The sequence below is a fragment of the Centruroides sculpturatus genome, unplaced genomic scaffold (assembly GCF_000671375.1).
Source record: "Centruroides sculpturatus isolate CEXI.00-Female unplaced genomic scaffold, Cexi_2.0 scaffold1436, whole genome shotgun sequence".
NCBI lineage: Eukaryota > Metazoa > Arthropoda > Arachnida > Scorpiones > Buthidae > Centruroides > Centruroides sculpturatus.
Window position 1 is genome coordinate 172,095 of NW_019385730.1, and position 14,656 is coordinate 186,750.

General features: G+C 29.9%; 2 protein-coding genes across 2 annotated transcripts; both read right to left on the minus strand.

Moving 5' to 3' along the window:
• Positions 1-5,914: 5,914 nt before the first annotated feature.
• LOC111641601 (aurora kinase-like) lies at positions 5,915-7,383 on the minus strand. Its single transcript, XM_023387785.1, has 7 exons — positions 7,355-7,383; positions 7,197-7,282; positions 7,031-7,106; positions 6,814-6,951; positions 6,648-6,736; positions 6,126-6,200; positions 5,915-6,047 (listed from the first exon to the last, which is right to left on the minus strand). The coding sequence occupies exons 1-6, from the start codon at positions 7,371-7,373 to the stop codon at positions 6,135-6,137; spliced, it is 474 nt and encodes a 157-aa protein (XP_023243553.1). The 5' UTR covers positions 7,374-7,383; the 3' UTR covers positions 5,915-6,047; positions 6,126-6,134.
• A 141-nt stretch (positions 7,384-7,524) lies between these two features.
• On the minus strand, positions 7,525-10,268 carry LOC111641603 (aurora kinase-like). The gene is made up of 12 exons (XM_023387787.1): positions 10,188-10,268; positions 10,056-10,110; positions 9,746-9,913; positions 9,470-9,673; positions 9,146-9,240; positions 8,943-9,079; positions 8,807-8,892; positions 8,641-8,716; positions 8,424-8,561; positions 8,258-8,346; positions 7,736-7,810; positions 7,525-7,657 (listed from the first exon to the last, which is right to left on the minus strand). Exons 1-11 carry the CDS (start codon positions 10,247-10,249, stop codon positions 7,745-7,747), a joined length of 1,176 nt encoding a protein of 391 aa, XP_023243555.1. The 5' UTR covers positions 10,250-10,268; the 3' UTR covers positions 7,525-7,657; positions 7,736-7,744.
• Positions 10,269-14,656: the final 4,388 nt, after the last annotated feature.

Below are 14,656 nucleotides of genomic sequence, written 5' to 3' on the forward strand. Positions count from 1 at the left end.
TTTTTGTACAAAATAATCCAGATCCCGAGAATTCCCTTTCTGATTTAACACTTGTTGGACGAATGGGCATTAAATTAAAATTAAACAAAAACTATCTCACATAAAATTAATAATGGGGTATATTGTTGCTTACCCTTAACTGTTTTTTAACATCCCTTTAGCTCATTTAAATATCTATAAACACAATATTTTCTACATAGAAATTTATAGTATGGATTTTTCATTTACCGCATTACCGGTAAATTTCAAAAATTTACCGGTAAGTTTACCGAATGTTTTTTTGTCAATTTATCGGTTAACCGGTAAATCGGCGAACCGGTATACAATCCCTAGAGAAGAGTATCTTCGATACCACCTACAAATGGGCCATGAACAAACTAAGTGAGAAGAAATCTCTAAGACAACTCATGGAACCTTTCTTATCAAAAATCAGATTTTTGACAATGGAAAATGAAATTTTTGAGTCAGATGATTTTTCACTCGTCTTAACTGAAAAAGAACTGGAAGCAATAAGGCTGTTTTTCGTAACTGAAAATTTGTCGTGTGTCCCTGACAATATTTCGAAGAACATAAAAACCAGGACTTCTTATCAATATCCGTTATTATTCACTTACTGCAATCGATACTCGCCCGTCATTAAAATACAAAGATTCGTGATTAAAAATATACAATTTATATCAGAAATATTTGTTTACGAAAACCGTTTTATGACAAGCATTTGTCTACCAATAACACATAATAAACGACGTGGAAATAGAAGCAAGTTTATATTTTTCGATTAATAGCAGACATTTAAACGAAAGAAATTTCTTACATGCCAAATGAACGGATGTGTCAAGTTAAGAGTTGTACTTTATATTGAAAAGTTTACAACGTTTCAACTTATCGTTAGATTTTTAAAAAAGGAAATAATTCCAAGAAACAAAATAGAAATCAAACCATCTGCAGATCGTTTCACTCCAATTCATGAGGTCATTGCAATTCCTCCCACGGAAGGAAATATATATTTAAAACCTGATTTTTTTTCAATATATTGTGAGGATAAATTGTTCTTTTGAGAATTAGATTACTTTTTGAAAGATATGAAGAAAATTATTAGTAATACTTTTTCGAAAATTTTTCACATTTACTGTTTAATTTAAATGTATATGCAAATAAAATATAAATACTGATTTAACGTGTAAGAATTGTATTTCATAGAAACCATTGTATATTATAATAATTTGCAAATTTGTAGTACAGATAAAATTGTCACGTAAATTTTACATACCTGAGAGGAAAGATATCTTTCTAATACTTAAATGTGAATTGTTGTGTATTTAATTGATGTCGCATTTTATTTAGTACTTAGTAATAATTTTACGTTGGTTAAAAATTCCATTAAGTGAAATTAATTAAACTTAGTTTTTCTTTCTATTTATTTTAGTCATTATTGCTAATTAATTTATTGTTCGGTGAATGGAATACTCAACTGACAATCAAAATCACGATTCAGTGCAGACCGTTATCTGTTGTTCATATTTTATTTTTGTAAAGAAGAGGTATTGTTCTCTTTACGTTCAATCTTTCATTGGCACTGGTCTATTCTTATAAGAGACTAGCTGCAAGGACCCGCTTCGCTGTGTTTTTATTTGTTCGTACATTTGTATGTATTATAGTTTTTTTTATAGTAGAGCGTCGTTTATCCGAAAGCTGGTTATCCGAAACGTCCGTTAACCGAAAGCATTCCAGTCGGCAAAATTTAAATTTTCGCTAGTGCTGTGGCGCTGCAATCTTTGACTATGTCTTGGGCTACTCAAATATTTTACGTTTTGATACTAAATTAACATCTAAAGTATAATTTTTTATTGTTTTTATATTTTTCAATATATTTATTTTGTTTGTACAAAATAAAAAAATAATTTTTAACGATACCATAGTCTTTGTTAGGCTTAACATCGACGAAAATTCAACGCGAAGCGACACGCAACGGAGANTATCGAGTTAAGAGTTGGACTTTATATTGAAAAGTTTACAACGTTTCAACTTATCATTAGATTTCCCCCCCCAAAAAATAATAATAATAATTCCAAAAAACAAAATAGAAATCAAACCATCTGCAGATCGTTTTACTCCAATTCATGACGTCATTGCAATTCCTCCCTCGGAAGAAAATATATATTTAAAACCTGATTTTTGTCCAATATATTGTGACGTTAGATTGTTCTTTTGAGAATTAGATTACTTTTTGAAAGATATGAAGAAAATCATTAGGAATACTTTGTCGAAAATTTTTACACATTTACTGTTTGATTTAACTGTGTATGCAAATAAAATATACATATTGATTTAACGTTTAAGAATTGTATTTTATAGAAACCATTATATATTATACGAATTTGAAAATTTGTAGTACAGATAAAATTGTCGCGTAAATTTCAGAAACCTAACAAGAAAGGTATCTTTCTAATACTTAAATGTGAATTGTCGTGTATTTAATTAGTGTTGCATTTTATTTAGTACTTAGTAATGGTTTTACGTTGGTTAAAAATTTCATTAAACGAAATTATTTAAACTTAGTTTTTCCCTTTATTTAGTTTAGTCATTATTGCTGATTAATTTACTTATTATTGTTCGGTGAATGAAATACTCAACTGACAACCAAAATCACGATTTAGTGCAGGTCGTTATCTCTGTTTTGTATTTTATTTTTATAAAGAAGAGGTATTGTTCTCTTTACGTCAATCTTCCATTGGCAATGGCCTATTCTTTTCAGAGATAATAATGTTTTCTTCTTGGTTTAATTTTATACATGTAGACATTATACATATTAGAAAATGATTTTTGTGAATTGTGCAATAAATTAACAAATTTACATGAATTACTTATCATTACTAAGTTATTACTAATATAAAACATATTTTCATTTAAAGAAGTAAACTAAAACAGATGAGTGTAAGTATTTATCTTTATTAAGTAAAAAAAAAAATGTTATTGTTGTTTATTTATTTTTGTCGTTTATATTCTAAAACATATTTCTTAGATTGAGCTGAAGATAATAATAAGTATAAAAAGATAAAGCGTAACTAGAATTCAATTCGCTCCTTATAGGGAATTTTAGTTTTAATGCAATTTTTGAGCCTACCAATAGATAAAACCAAATGAATGAATTATACTATTATAAACAAATAATAAATTATTATACAATACACATAAATTGTTTACCCAAAACAATGTAGTGCAAATTAACGATCACTTGGCTTTTTTTCCTTTATTCTACTTGAACTATAGTATCAACTAGAATAAAGTACACATAAATTGTTTACCTAAAACAATGTAGTGCAAATTATCGATCCTTGGCTTTCTTTGTACTTTATTCTACTTGAACTATGGTATCAACTAAAATAAAGTTGAAAGAAAGCCAAGTGATTGTTAAGTTGTACTACATTGTGTTGGATAAACAATAGAAATTGAACACGACACGGTTTCAAATTGATAATACAAACAAAGTTAAAATTGACCAAACGCCGACCTTTTATTTGAAGATTCAACACTTTTTGCATTAAAACAATAATAAAAATTTCCTACGATAACTATAGTCTCTTTTAGCCTTAATATATATATCAGTTTCCAGCCCTATATTGTTTAGTTTCGGGTAGTCACATAAATTCATTTGCATAGAATCTTCAAATAAAAAATCGGCGTTAGATCAATTTTAACTTTGCGTGTATTTTTTAATAATCTATTATTGGTCATTTAATAAAGTTTTCATCTTCAAACCGAAAGACTGTTACTTCTGTGGTATGGTTAAAACCGATTAGAAAAGACTCGAAAAATTAATAATTTTTATAAGTCTTAAACTTCATATAAAGAGAAGTTGAACATCCTTTTTCTTTTTCCCTTATCTTTGAACTTTTGAGTCACACAAGTACAAGTCAACCCCTCTGTAATTTCCCATTCATCCTGCTCACGTGGGAAAAATACGAAGTTCCAATTGAAAGAAATCCTCGAAAAAGGAAATTCTTTCTTATTGTTCGGAGTGCGCTAGAACTTCTAAAAGAAGAAAGACGTATTCCATGCCGTCTGTCCATAGCCAACGCCCAAAGTCTAGTAAAGATCCGTCTTCATGTTCCTAAATCAAGAAACTGTCCGATGAAATGCCGTCTTCGAATTTTCAAGTAAAAGAAGTGAAGACCTGATGAGAACCTGAATTTTAACGAACCTTGTTTTCGACCCACCTACAGGACAAGACAACGAAAACCTAAAGTATAAAAGTAACCTTGCTAGGTATTATCATTTACAAGAATTGTAATCTCTCTCTCCGCGTGGTAAAAAATCTAACATGTTGAAATGTCGATTTGTATTTTTCAATTCGTTATATTAAATATCTTTATTTATTACTTAAACAAAGGTCTCATTCATGACCGAATCAAAAGATTCCCTCCTCTTAATCTTAACGTAACCTGTTAATAAAATTAATCAGAAGTGATCGCGTGATAGCCCTCGAAATTGACTATCTGGTGTCGGGAATCCTGACGAGGGGAAGTTTACTTTAATTCCTAAAAAGGCCTCCGTAAAGTGAGCCAGTGTAACGATTGTGTGTCAGTAAGCGACATAGAATCATTCTATGCCCTTGGCTTCTCATATCACGTTTAAAGATTATTATTAGAATGTTTTTCAAATTAAATTATTAACTTTGAAAGATACAACGTGTTAAGTTATTCTCAAATTATAAGAATGCTGAAGTTCAAATTAGTTTCAAAACACTAATTTTTTTAAATAAATTTATTTTGTTTGTTATTCACCATTCCTCGTTTCTCCTTATATGATGCTATAAGTATAAAATTACTTAATATTGGTACTGGCCTAACGGTGTTTTCCTTACTATCCTGACGATTATTTATTTATTTATCTTTATCTTTATTTATTCCCGATATCATCAGAGGATAATCGGGTTAAATACAAAGATATATCAAAGCACAGGTAAATACATACTTGTAATACATTCTTGTAATTGTTATACGACAATTATTGTTATCGAAATTACAGAGCCCCAACACGCAATTTCAAATATAATCAGGTGCGAATCCTCTTGGCTTGTTTAGCGTTCGCCGCATGTTTAAGAGAAACTTTTGAATATAATATACTTTTTATATGAAAACAAATATGCCAAAAATAATTTATTCTAACACGTAAACTCTTTCATCATTTGTATTTGCTTTTACATTGACAGCTATCGAATAGCCACTTTAAGTCAGTGAAATGCTTGAGGGTGGTTTGACCGCAGCAAACAAGTGCAAGCGCTTGACGTCATTCGAAGCATTTAACACTGCCAAATTGTATCGAAAGCATATATTAGGACTAATGGAACTTAAGCCCCGGGCCCCGAGTGTCAAAGGCTAACAAACACTAAATTATTATCAAAAATTTTTAATACGTTTTCATTATAATATATTTCATATGTAAAAATAATGGGCCTTATGATAGTCCATACTTTATATTCACATCAAATATCGTTTCTACCAATTGTTTAGTGATGAAGATAGGCCTATTATTCTTATTATAACTTTCAGCAGGCTCAACAATTTACGTCAGGGTTCGCACTTATATATAATATTTATCTATTTACACTTTCGCACATGGACATTTCAGTTTTCATATGGTAACAGTTTGATTTATATGAACTTAACGTACAGTACATTAAAAAAGTTAAGTACATTTTCAAACAATAAAATGTCACCTTGAAACTAAAATCTTTAAAGCAAATTTCTTTAATTTTTCCCCACAAAATACTAACTTATTACTATTATATATAAACCATTATGAACGCTCATCGTGTGTAATATTTAATACACAAATGAAACAATAAATTTAGTTTTTAAATCATTTTTATTTACAACGATTAATTTAAAGAAATTAATTTCATATTTACAACGATTCACTTAAAATTAAAATTAAAAAGAAAAAACTTTGGCCAAATGAAAGCCAAATGAAATTGAAGAAATTCTTTATTCAATAGTTCTTTATTTTATAACTCTATTTGGAATCTCTTCGGTTCAAAACCCAGTCTGAAATACAAATGAATCAATTATTTTATTTCGTAAAATATTAACGTTTCATTCGTAATGTTGATAAATAAAACTTACAATTACGGATCAAGGCACTTCATTAAAATACTTGTGTTTCAGAATATCTGCTTCTAGAGGACGTCTGTATGGGTCCTGAAATCATCAAAAACAAACAATAATTAATTCAAATTTAATATTCCAATAAATATAATTTCGTCTATGTGTTATTTCGGTTAAGAAACGTCATTAAAATAATAAAAAACACATCAATTAATTCTCTATCTAATCGTCATTAAAAATGTGCTTAATTAATGATAAGAAACAAATTTTCAACATTTGAGTAATTATAATATAATATAATGAATGTTATCAATTAAACGAATGGTTTTATTCGAACACATGAAGTTATACTCCTGACCTAAATATATATTTTAAATCTTCTGATATATAATTTTCTATATATATCATTAATTCGTTGCATATAGCAACATAAAAATTCAATGTGTCTATTTAATGCTTCGGTACGTAAATAAATGTCATTCCGTGCATACAACAGGGTGACGAATCTGAACTTTTAACTAGAGTTAATGATGAAATTACCTTTTGCAATAAATCGTTAATAAAATGTTTGGCATCATCCGATAATGTAGCAGGATAGGACACCGGCACATTTACAGCAGCTACAGCAACTACAAACACATTTTGAAATTAATTATCTTGTATTGTTATTGTTATTATTATTAAATTAACAAGTTTGATACTTTACCTCTTATCCAGTAGTAACGGGGCAATAAATACACATTATCAATATTAAATGCTTCTTTTACATAAATTTGCAGAGGTGTTGTTCCAACCAACGCTTGAAATAATACGATGGCGAACGCCCACCAGTCACAATAGGAATCTACAAACAATACATTAATTAATTAATACATCGAAGAATACGAGAGAAGCAATTGTGAAAATACAAGTCCTGTCTTTACCGTAAGGCTTCCTCTGTAGAATTTCCGGACAAAGAAATGATAAAGTTCCACAAAACTTTGTTGGGTTTCGTTCGTACTGAAAAAAGTAATAATAACATAGTTAATAGATCATAAAAAATGTGCTATTCGAGAATATTACAATGTATATTTTATATATAATACTTACTGTGGACAGACCGAAATCAATTACTTGTGCACCTTTGTACACGTCTAACATAATGTTGTTAGCACTGATGTCTCTGTGTATTATTCCTATTTAAAATCGAAACATTACTTTGTAACTCATACAATAAATAAGCAGATAAATGTACAGCAAATAATTACCATTCTTATGAATATACATAATAGCAGAGGCCACTTGNCTATTATATATAAACCATTATGAACGCTCATCGTGTGTAATATTTAATACACAAATGAAACAATAAATTTAGTTTTTAAATCATTTTTATTTACAACGATTATTTTAAAGAAATTAATTTCATATTTACAACGATTCACTTAAAATTAAAATTAAAAAGAAAAAACTTTGGCCAAATGAAAGCCAAATGAAATTGAAGAAATTCTTTATTCAATAGTTCTTTATTTTATAACTCTATTTGGAATCTCTTCGGTTCAAAACCCAGTCTGAAATACAAATGAATCAATTATTTTATTTCGTAAAATATTAACGTTTCATTCGTAATGTTGATAAATAAAACTTACAATTACGGATCAAGGCACTTCATTAAAATACTTGTGTTTCAGAATATCTGCTTCTAGAGGACGTCTGTATGGGTCCTGAAATCATCAAAAACAAACAATAATTAATTCAAATTTAATATTCCAATAAATATAATTTCGTCTATGTGTTATTTCGGTTAAGAAACGTCATTAAAATAATAAAAAACACATCAATTAATTCTCTATCTAATCGTCATTAAAAATGTGCTTATTTAATGATAAGAAACAAATTTTCAACATTTGAGTAATTATAATATAATATAATGAATGTTATCAATTAAACGAATGGTTTTATTCGAACACATGAAGTTATACTCCTGACCTAAATATATATTTTAAATCTTCTGATATATAATTTTCTATATATATCATTAATTCGTTGCATATAGCAACATAAAAATTCAATGTGTCTATTTAATGCTTCGGTACGTAAATAAATGTCATTCCGTGCATACAACAGGGTGACGAATCTGAACTTTTAACTAGAGTTAATGATGAAATTACCTTTTGCAATAAATCGTTAATAAAATGTTTGGCATCATCCGATAATGTAGCAGGATAGGACACCGGCACATTTACAGCAGCTACAGCAACTACAAACACATTTTGAAATTAATTATCTTGTATTGTTATTGTTATTATTATTAAATTAACAAGTTTGATACTTTACCTCTTATCCAGTAGTAACGGGGCAATAAATACACATTATCAATATTAAATGCTTCTTTTACATAAATTTGCAGAGGTGTTGTTCCAACCAACGCTTGAAATAATACGATGGCGAACGCCCACCAGTCACAATAGGAATCTACAAACAATACATTAATTAATTAATACATCGAAGAATACGAGAAAAGCAATTGTGAAAATACAAGTCCTGTCTTTACCATAAGGCTTCCTCTGTAGAATTTCCGGACAAAGAAATGATAAAGTTCCACAAAACTTTGTTGGGTTTCGTTCGTACTGAAAAATGTAATAATAACATAGTTAATAGATCATAATAAATGTGCTGTTCGAGAATATTACAATGTATATTTTATATACAATACTTACTGTGGACAGACCGAAATCAATTACTTGTGCACCTTTGTACACGTCTAACATAATGTTGTTAGCACTGATGTCTCTGTGTATAATTCCTATTTAAAATCGAAATAAATAAGCAGATAAATGTACAGCAAATAATTACCATTCTTATGAATATACATAATAGCAGAGGCCACTTGAGCGGCAAACACTTTCGCTTTACTCTCCGCTATAGGACCATACTTTTGTAAAAAAATTCTCAAAGATTCTCCCTCGACAAAATCCGATACAAAGCAAAAGCTAACAAATAAAAGTTATTACGTCACGGAACAGAAATTATAAATAAGTAAAAAGAGAAAAACTTACCTTGTGTCAGTTTGGAAGAATCGAATCAACCTGACAATATTTGGATGGGCGGACACAGAATTCCAAACGTTTAATTCCGTCTGGATTTCTTCAAACTGTAAATAAATAAATGATTAATACACACGAAATATGAATTTTAAATATTGTTAAAATATAACTAATGTAAATTAATGAAACACTGATTAATTTTATTCTCAAAATACTGTTAAGAAAATGATTATTCTTTTAATATGTACATTGTATTAGTGATTAGTTTGTATATTCGGGAAATTGTTGTTCATTCACATAAAAGACAGAATATTGAAAACTGTTGCTATAGAATACCTGATCAGAATTAGAAAATTTTTTCTTTACAATTTTTACAGCCTTTTCCTTTTCGGAAAATTTCGTCCTAGCCAAATAAACAGTTCCATATCTTCCTCGTGCAATTTCTTTAGTAATTTGGTATTTGTCAATAAACTTTTTGGGTTTACTAACACAGTCGAATTCGAGGTTCAAATCTGCGAGATTCTTCTTCGGTTCGTAAGTCTACAAAATCACATAAATTATTATTCATTAAATTTTGCTAATGTAAGGATGAGAGAAAAAATGAAAATTTACCTCCGAATCAGAAATCTCGCCTGAAACGCAACAACATAACAAGAATTTATGGAATATATTTCTTAGATATCCCATAAGTTTTCCGTCCTTTTTCCGGTTATTTGCTTGCAACTGCCACTCGCCTTTGTTCAACGAGTCACATTTCGTTGCAGGCAAATGTTTGTCATTCTAGAAAACATCGAGATAAAAATTATCGATGATAGTAACGTTTTTGGAAAGAATATTTTAAAACTAATCAAAAAAATCTTCGTTAGCTTAATTCAAGCAACAAATAATTTCCATTTTTTTTACACAGAAATCAACGGTTTACCTGAAATGAGTAATTATTATTTTCCTGAACATTCGGTTCAGCATCTTCTCTTCTACTACAAAGAATATCAATAAATATTCACTTAATATTAAAGAATTCGTATAAATAAACACAATTTCTAATTAAATTTACCTTTTCTTCGTCATTTTATCTTTCGAACTTCGCAGAACAATCTTTCCAACGCAGCGAAACATTTCTCTCAACAATCGAAACTCGACAATTCTATTCGAAAGTATTGTTGAAAAATTTATTGTGATGACGACATACAGTGTCATATTAATAATTTCTTTAAAATTGTTTCCGCCTTATAGGCTCTGAGAAGTCCTTTTTAAGAAGCTCATCTTGGGTCGGGCTAGACGTGCAATGGAGAGGCGAAGTAATTGGAGACGGGACCATTATGCAGGACAGGCCATTTTCTATAAATGTTGGAAGTTTTTAGTCCGATTTGCAATCGTATTAATCCCGAGTTTAACTGAGCTGCTGTTGCCTTAATTGCTCGATCAATCCGCCTGTCAAATTTTACTGTTAAATACTGCAATTTTTAAAGTGTTTATAACTTTCAGTGACTTTTCGTTTACTAAAATATGCTCGTGGTTTTAATTACATCTTTCCGTTGGTTTAATTTTATACATGTAGAAATTATACATACAGTATTAGGTAATAATTTTTGTGAATTGATATAATCATTTAAAAATCTACACGAAAAAACTCCGCTCTCCAGATTAAAGAAAGCTCAGACAAACAGATGACAGTGGAAATGTATAGGCCTGAAATTTTAAAATTGTAACCAAATTAAACTTAGCACATCGAAGTGGATTTTTGTTCGTGTAGATTTTTAAATGTGTGTTATAGACAAATAAAAATTTGTGTTGTTTATGTTTAATACAGCACACTACGACGGAAAATACACTATAAATTCCATTACTTTTATTGTCAACCGTTCAGAGTCGAAGCTACTTCTCGACGTGTAATAGAGAATACGTAAAGAAAACAAAGAGAATGTGTTTTAGTGTGTTTTCGCAATGTCTTTTTCCACGATAAATTCACTTGTAAATCTAAACGTACATTTATTGTATTACTATAAAAGAATAAAACTGCATTATTTCAAATTATAATTACTCATTGTAATTGTTATTAGCCCATCCGAGCAAAACGTGAACTCACTATCGATTTCCCAGTGTTCAGAAAACGGAGACCGTTTGGCAACTGGTGGCCTAAAAGGCTTTCATTAGACTTTTTATTATTTTTCTCCAACACAGCCTAATGTAGTAAGTAATTTATCCGATACAAAAAAGTAAACTTTTTTAGTACACTGGGGGCCAATAGCGGATGTAGAAAATTTCACAGGAATTTCAGAAAGAAAACAATATTACTTACAAATATTTACAATTCAAGTACAACTTTACTCAGGTAGGGTTTTACATGATTAAGCATGAACACTCTATAAAATTAGCTTTTTCTGTGGACCAAGAGTAGTAGAGGATTTTGTGGCGAATCGTTATAGCGCATTACAATTATAACATTGAAAAATCAAACAACACAAACGTTATTCGAGTTTATTGTTAACAGAACTCTGATACTGCGCTATTCAAGTTGTACTCGTTTCACCTCAATATAGTTTTATCGGATAAAGAATAATCGCGTAGACGAGTCATTGTTCAGCTGCAGCATAGTTGATGATGGCAGAATGAACAAACAGAAAGATAAAAATTTGACAAGACAAAAAATATAGTAGAAATAAAAAAATTATTTTGAGATTAAATATTACTATATATCTGGACTGCTGTATGTTACTATGTATATAATTCGTCTCTGTAATCCAAAAATTTCTAGTAGACGGACTCACAGCAAAACTTTTAGTTAGGAACTCACTTTTATTCTTTAAAAAATGTGTCATTTTTTAAAGAATAAAAGTGATTTCCTAACTAAAAGTTTTGCTGTGAGTCCGTCTACTAGAAATTTTTGGATTACAGAGACGAATTATATACATATACATTTGAGATTAAAGATAATGGTTTCAGTTTTTAGACTTTATAAAAAAATGAAAGTTCGATAATGGTTAAGCAATTTTTATCCTTTATTCCTGGCCACAGAACAATTGAAAAATATGCATTTAACATGAATTGAACGTCATCTGTTTTGAGAGTTTTTGGAAAGGTGTTTTAAGAAGAAAAACGTGCTTTCCTATGGCGAAAGCGTTAAACATCTAAAATGAAGTCCAAATTTCTTTCTGGCAGGATAAACTTCAACGTGCAGTAGACTAGAAGATATTAACAGTAAGTTTTCTTCGGGTAGAATAATGTAGAAAGACAATACTTTTAGTGAAATTATAAAAACAATGCTCGTTTTCAACTACACACATAATTACTCACATCTTTTTTTCTATTTCTTGCTTTTTAAAGGTTACTCGAAATCAAAAATATAAAAATATCACAGAGGAATCATATTGTCCGATCGCCATACTCTTTTACTGTTATATATAACAATCAGAAAAGCAAAAGTAAAAACGCTGTTTTATAATAAGAATTAATGAACGTTTCATAAAAAAAACATAAATATTTAATTATATTATCGAGAATATTATTGGCATGACTTTCAAAAAAATAATCATTTATAAATATGTTAACAAAGCTCTAACTTTTTTCTAGTTCATTTGAAAATTTCAAACGTATTTCAAGTACTTTTAAGATGAAACTTTTCATATAATTCTTTCAGTACCACAGCCTGAGTAGAGAAGTAGGCAAGCATCTGAAATGAAAAGCACAAAAGTATCATAGTGTAACACAGAGATGCTGTAGTGCTGAATAGAAATGTTATTCAAATTATACAATGGATTTCCCTATAACACGGTAAACACGTTTCGTGTTTTATGAATTCCGTGTTGTACGCATCCGTATTATATGAACCCGTGTTATAGAAGGGTCTACTGTACAGTGAAATTTCTATTTTGTCACATTCATTCGAATACGTAAGAAATATCAATAAATCGTTAAACAAATTTAACCATACTCTACAGTTTAAGTTCATATATTAAAATTAATGCTACAGTAAATGACGATGTTTAGTATTTATACCTATAAATTGCCACTTCAGTTTGTCTGATTGTCTGACTATTGTTCATTAATCTCCAGAATAGAGTTGAATAAATGAAAATGGGGCCCACATATGGAAAGATTATAGGCGAGAGACTCGATTAAGTATAGTCGATCCCCCTATAACACGGGCTGTGATTGGCAAGGTCTCCTAAAACATCAATTTCATAAAAAACGGAACGTATCTACCGTCTTATGGGGGGGTCGACTGTATATACAAACTTTTGCTTTTGATCGAATGTGACGTTATTGCTGTTCAAAACTTTTTCTTGATCGGATTTAGGCAGGTAACTGTCATGACCCTACTGTTTTCCGGAAAAGCATGATGCAGAGAGAAAAGACTAATAAAATCGAGAATATTGTGATGATATCACAATGAATAATTGCTCCATTTATTTACATTGTACGTATCTTTTATTTACACACTACTTATAAATTAGCGGTCATATGAAATAGGAATTTTATTGAATTCTCATTAATTAAAACTATTTTATTAACCCAGTTTGAGGCTGAATAATTCTTGTGAAAATTTCTAAAATTTCGCAAAGACTTATCATAAAAGTACTCAGCAAATCACTTACACACAAATAACACCTTATCTTTGCCGAGAAATATATTTATTTCAAATCAAATGTTTTCAGCCTGGTTTACAGGCCATTCTCAGGTTTAGAACGAAATTGGAACTGAAGCATTCCATTAAAAAAATACAAACTTCAAATTAAAAAATTAAATAACCAACGGAAATAAAACAAAAATAAAAAATATGTACATAAATACAGTTACTAACAAACAACATAATATTTCTAACAAAATTACTATTTTAACTGGTTAAAGTTTTTAGCAAAGTTTTTAACCATTAACTTCCATACAGAGGGAAGACTTTCGGCATCCCTCGCATTCAAACAGCCTTCTTGTAGTTTACTCCTATAAATCTGAATACTTTCAGCGGTCATCGCCAAAGACTCCTTTCTGATATTATAACTATGTTCCTTGAGTCTAAGTCCCAAACTCCTTATGGTTACTCCAATATAGGTGCACAAAGCCGGTAAAGAAATGAGGTCGGTTGTAGAGAAATGCAGGGGACCCATGTTTATATTAGAAAATAAGTTACATGAGTATTTATCTTCGCAGATGGGCACGGATACTATAGTTGCGCGTGGTTTTATGGGTGTTGTCAAAGATCTACAAAATATTTCGTTAATGGAAAATGAAGTTGCAACTGTTTTTGACTATGAGAGCATGTATCTTTCGGTAAAGATAAAATCATGCGTGGGGGCACTTTTGGATTTCTTATACGACAAGAACTCGGAGTTGCTTACTTACACCAATGAAGTAGAGGAACTGCTAGATTGGTGTTCCGTGAATCTTGTTTCGTTTTTAATGGGCAGAGAATAAGGGTCCCTATGAGAAGCCCGCTCTCAGGGATCCTGTGCGAGTAGGTGGTTGGGAGGCTACAAAGAAGAATTCTTCACAATTTCAAGGAGGATGTCGTTTATTTTAGCAGATATG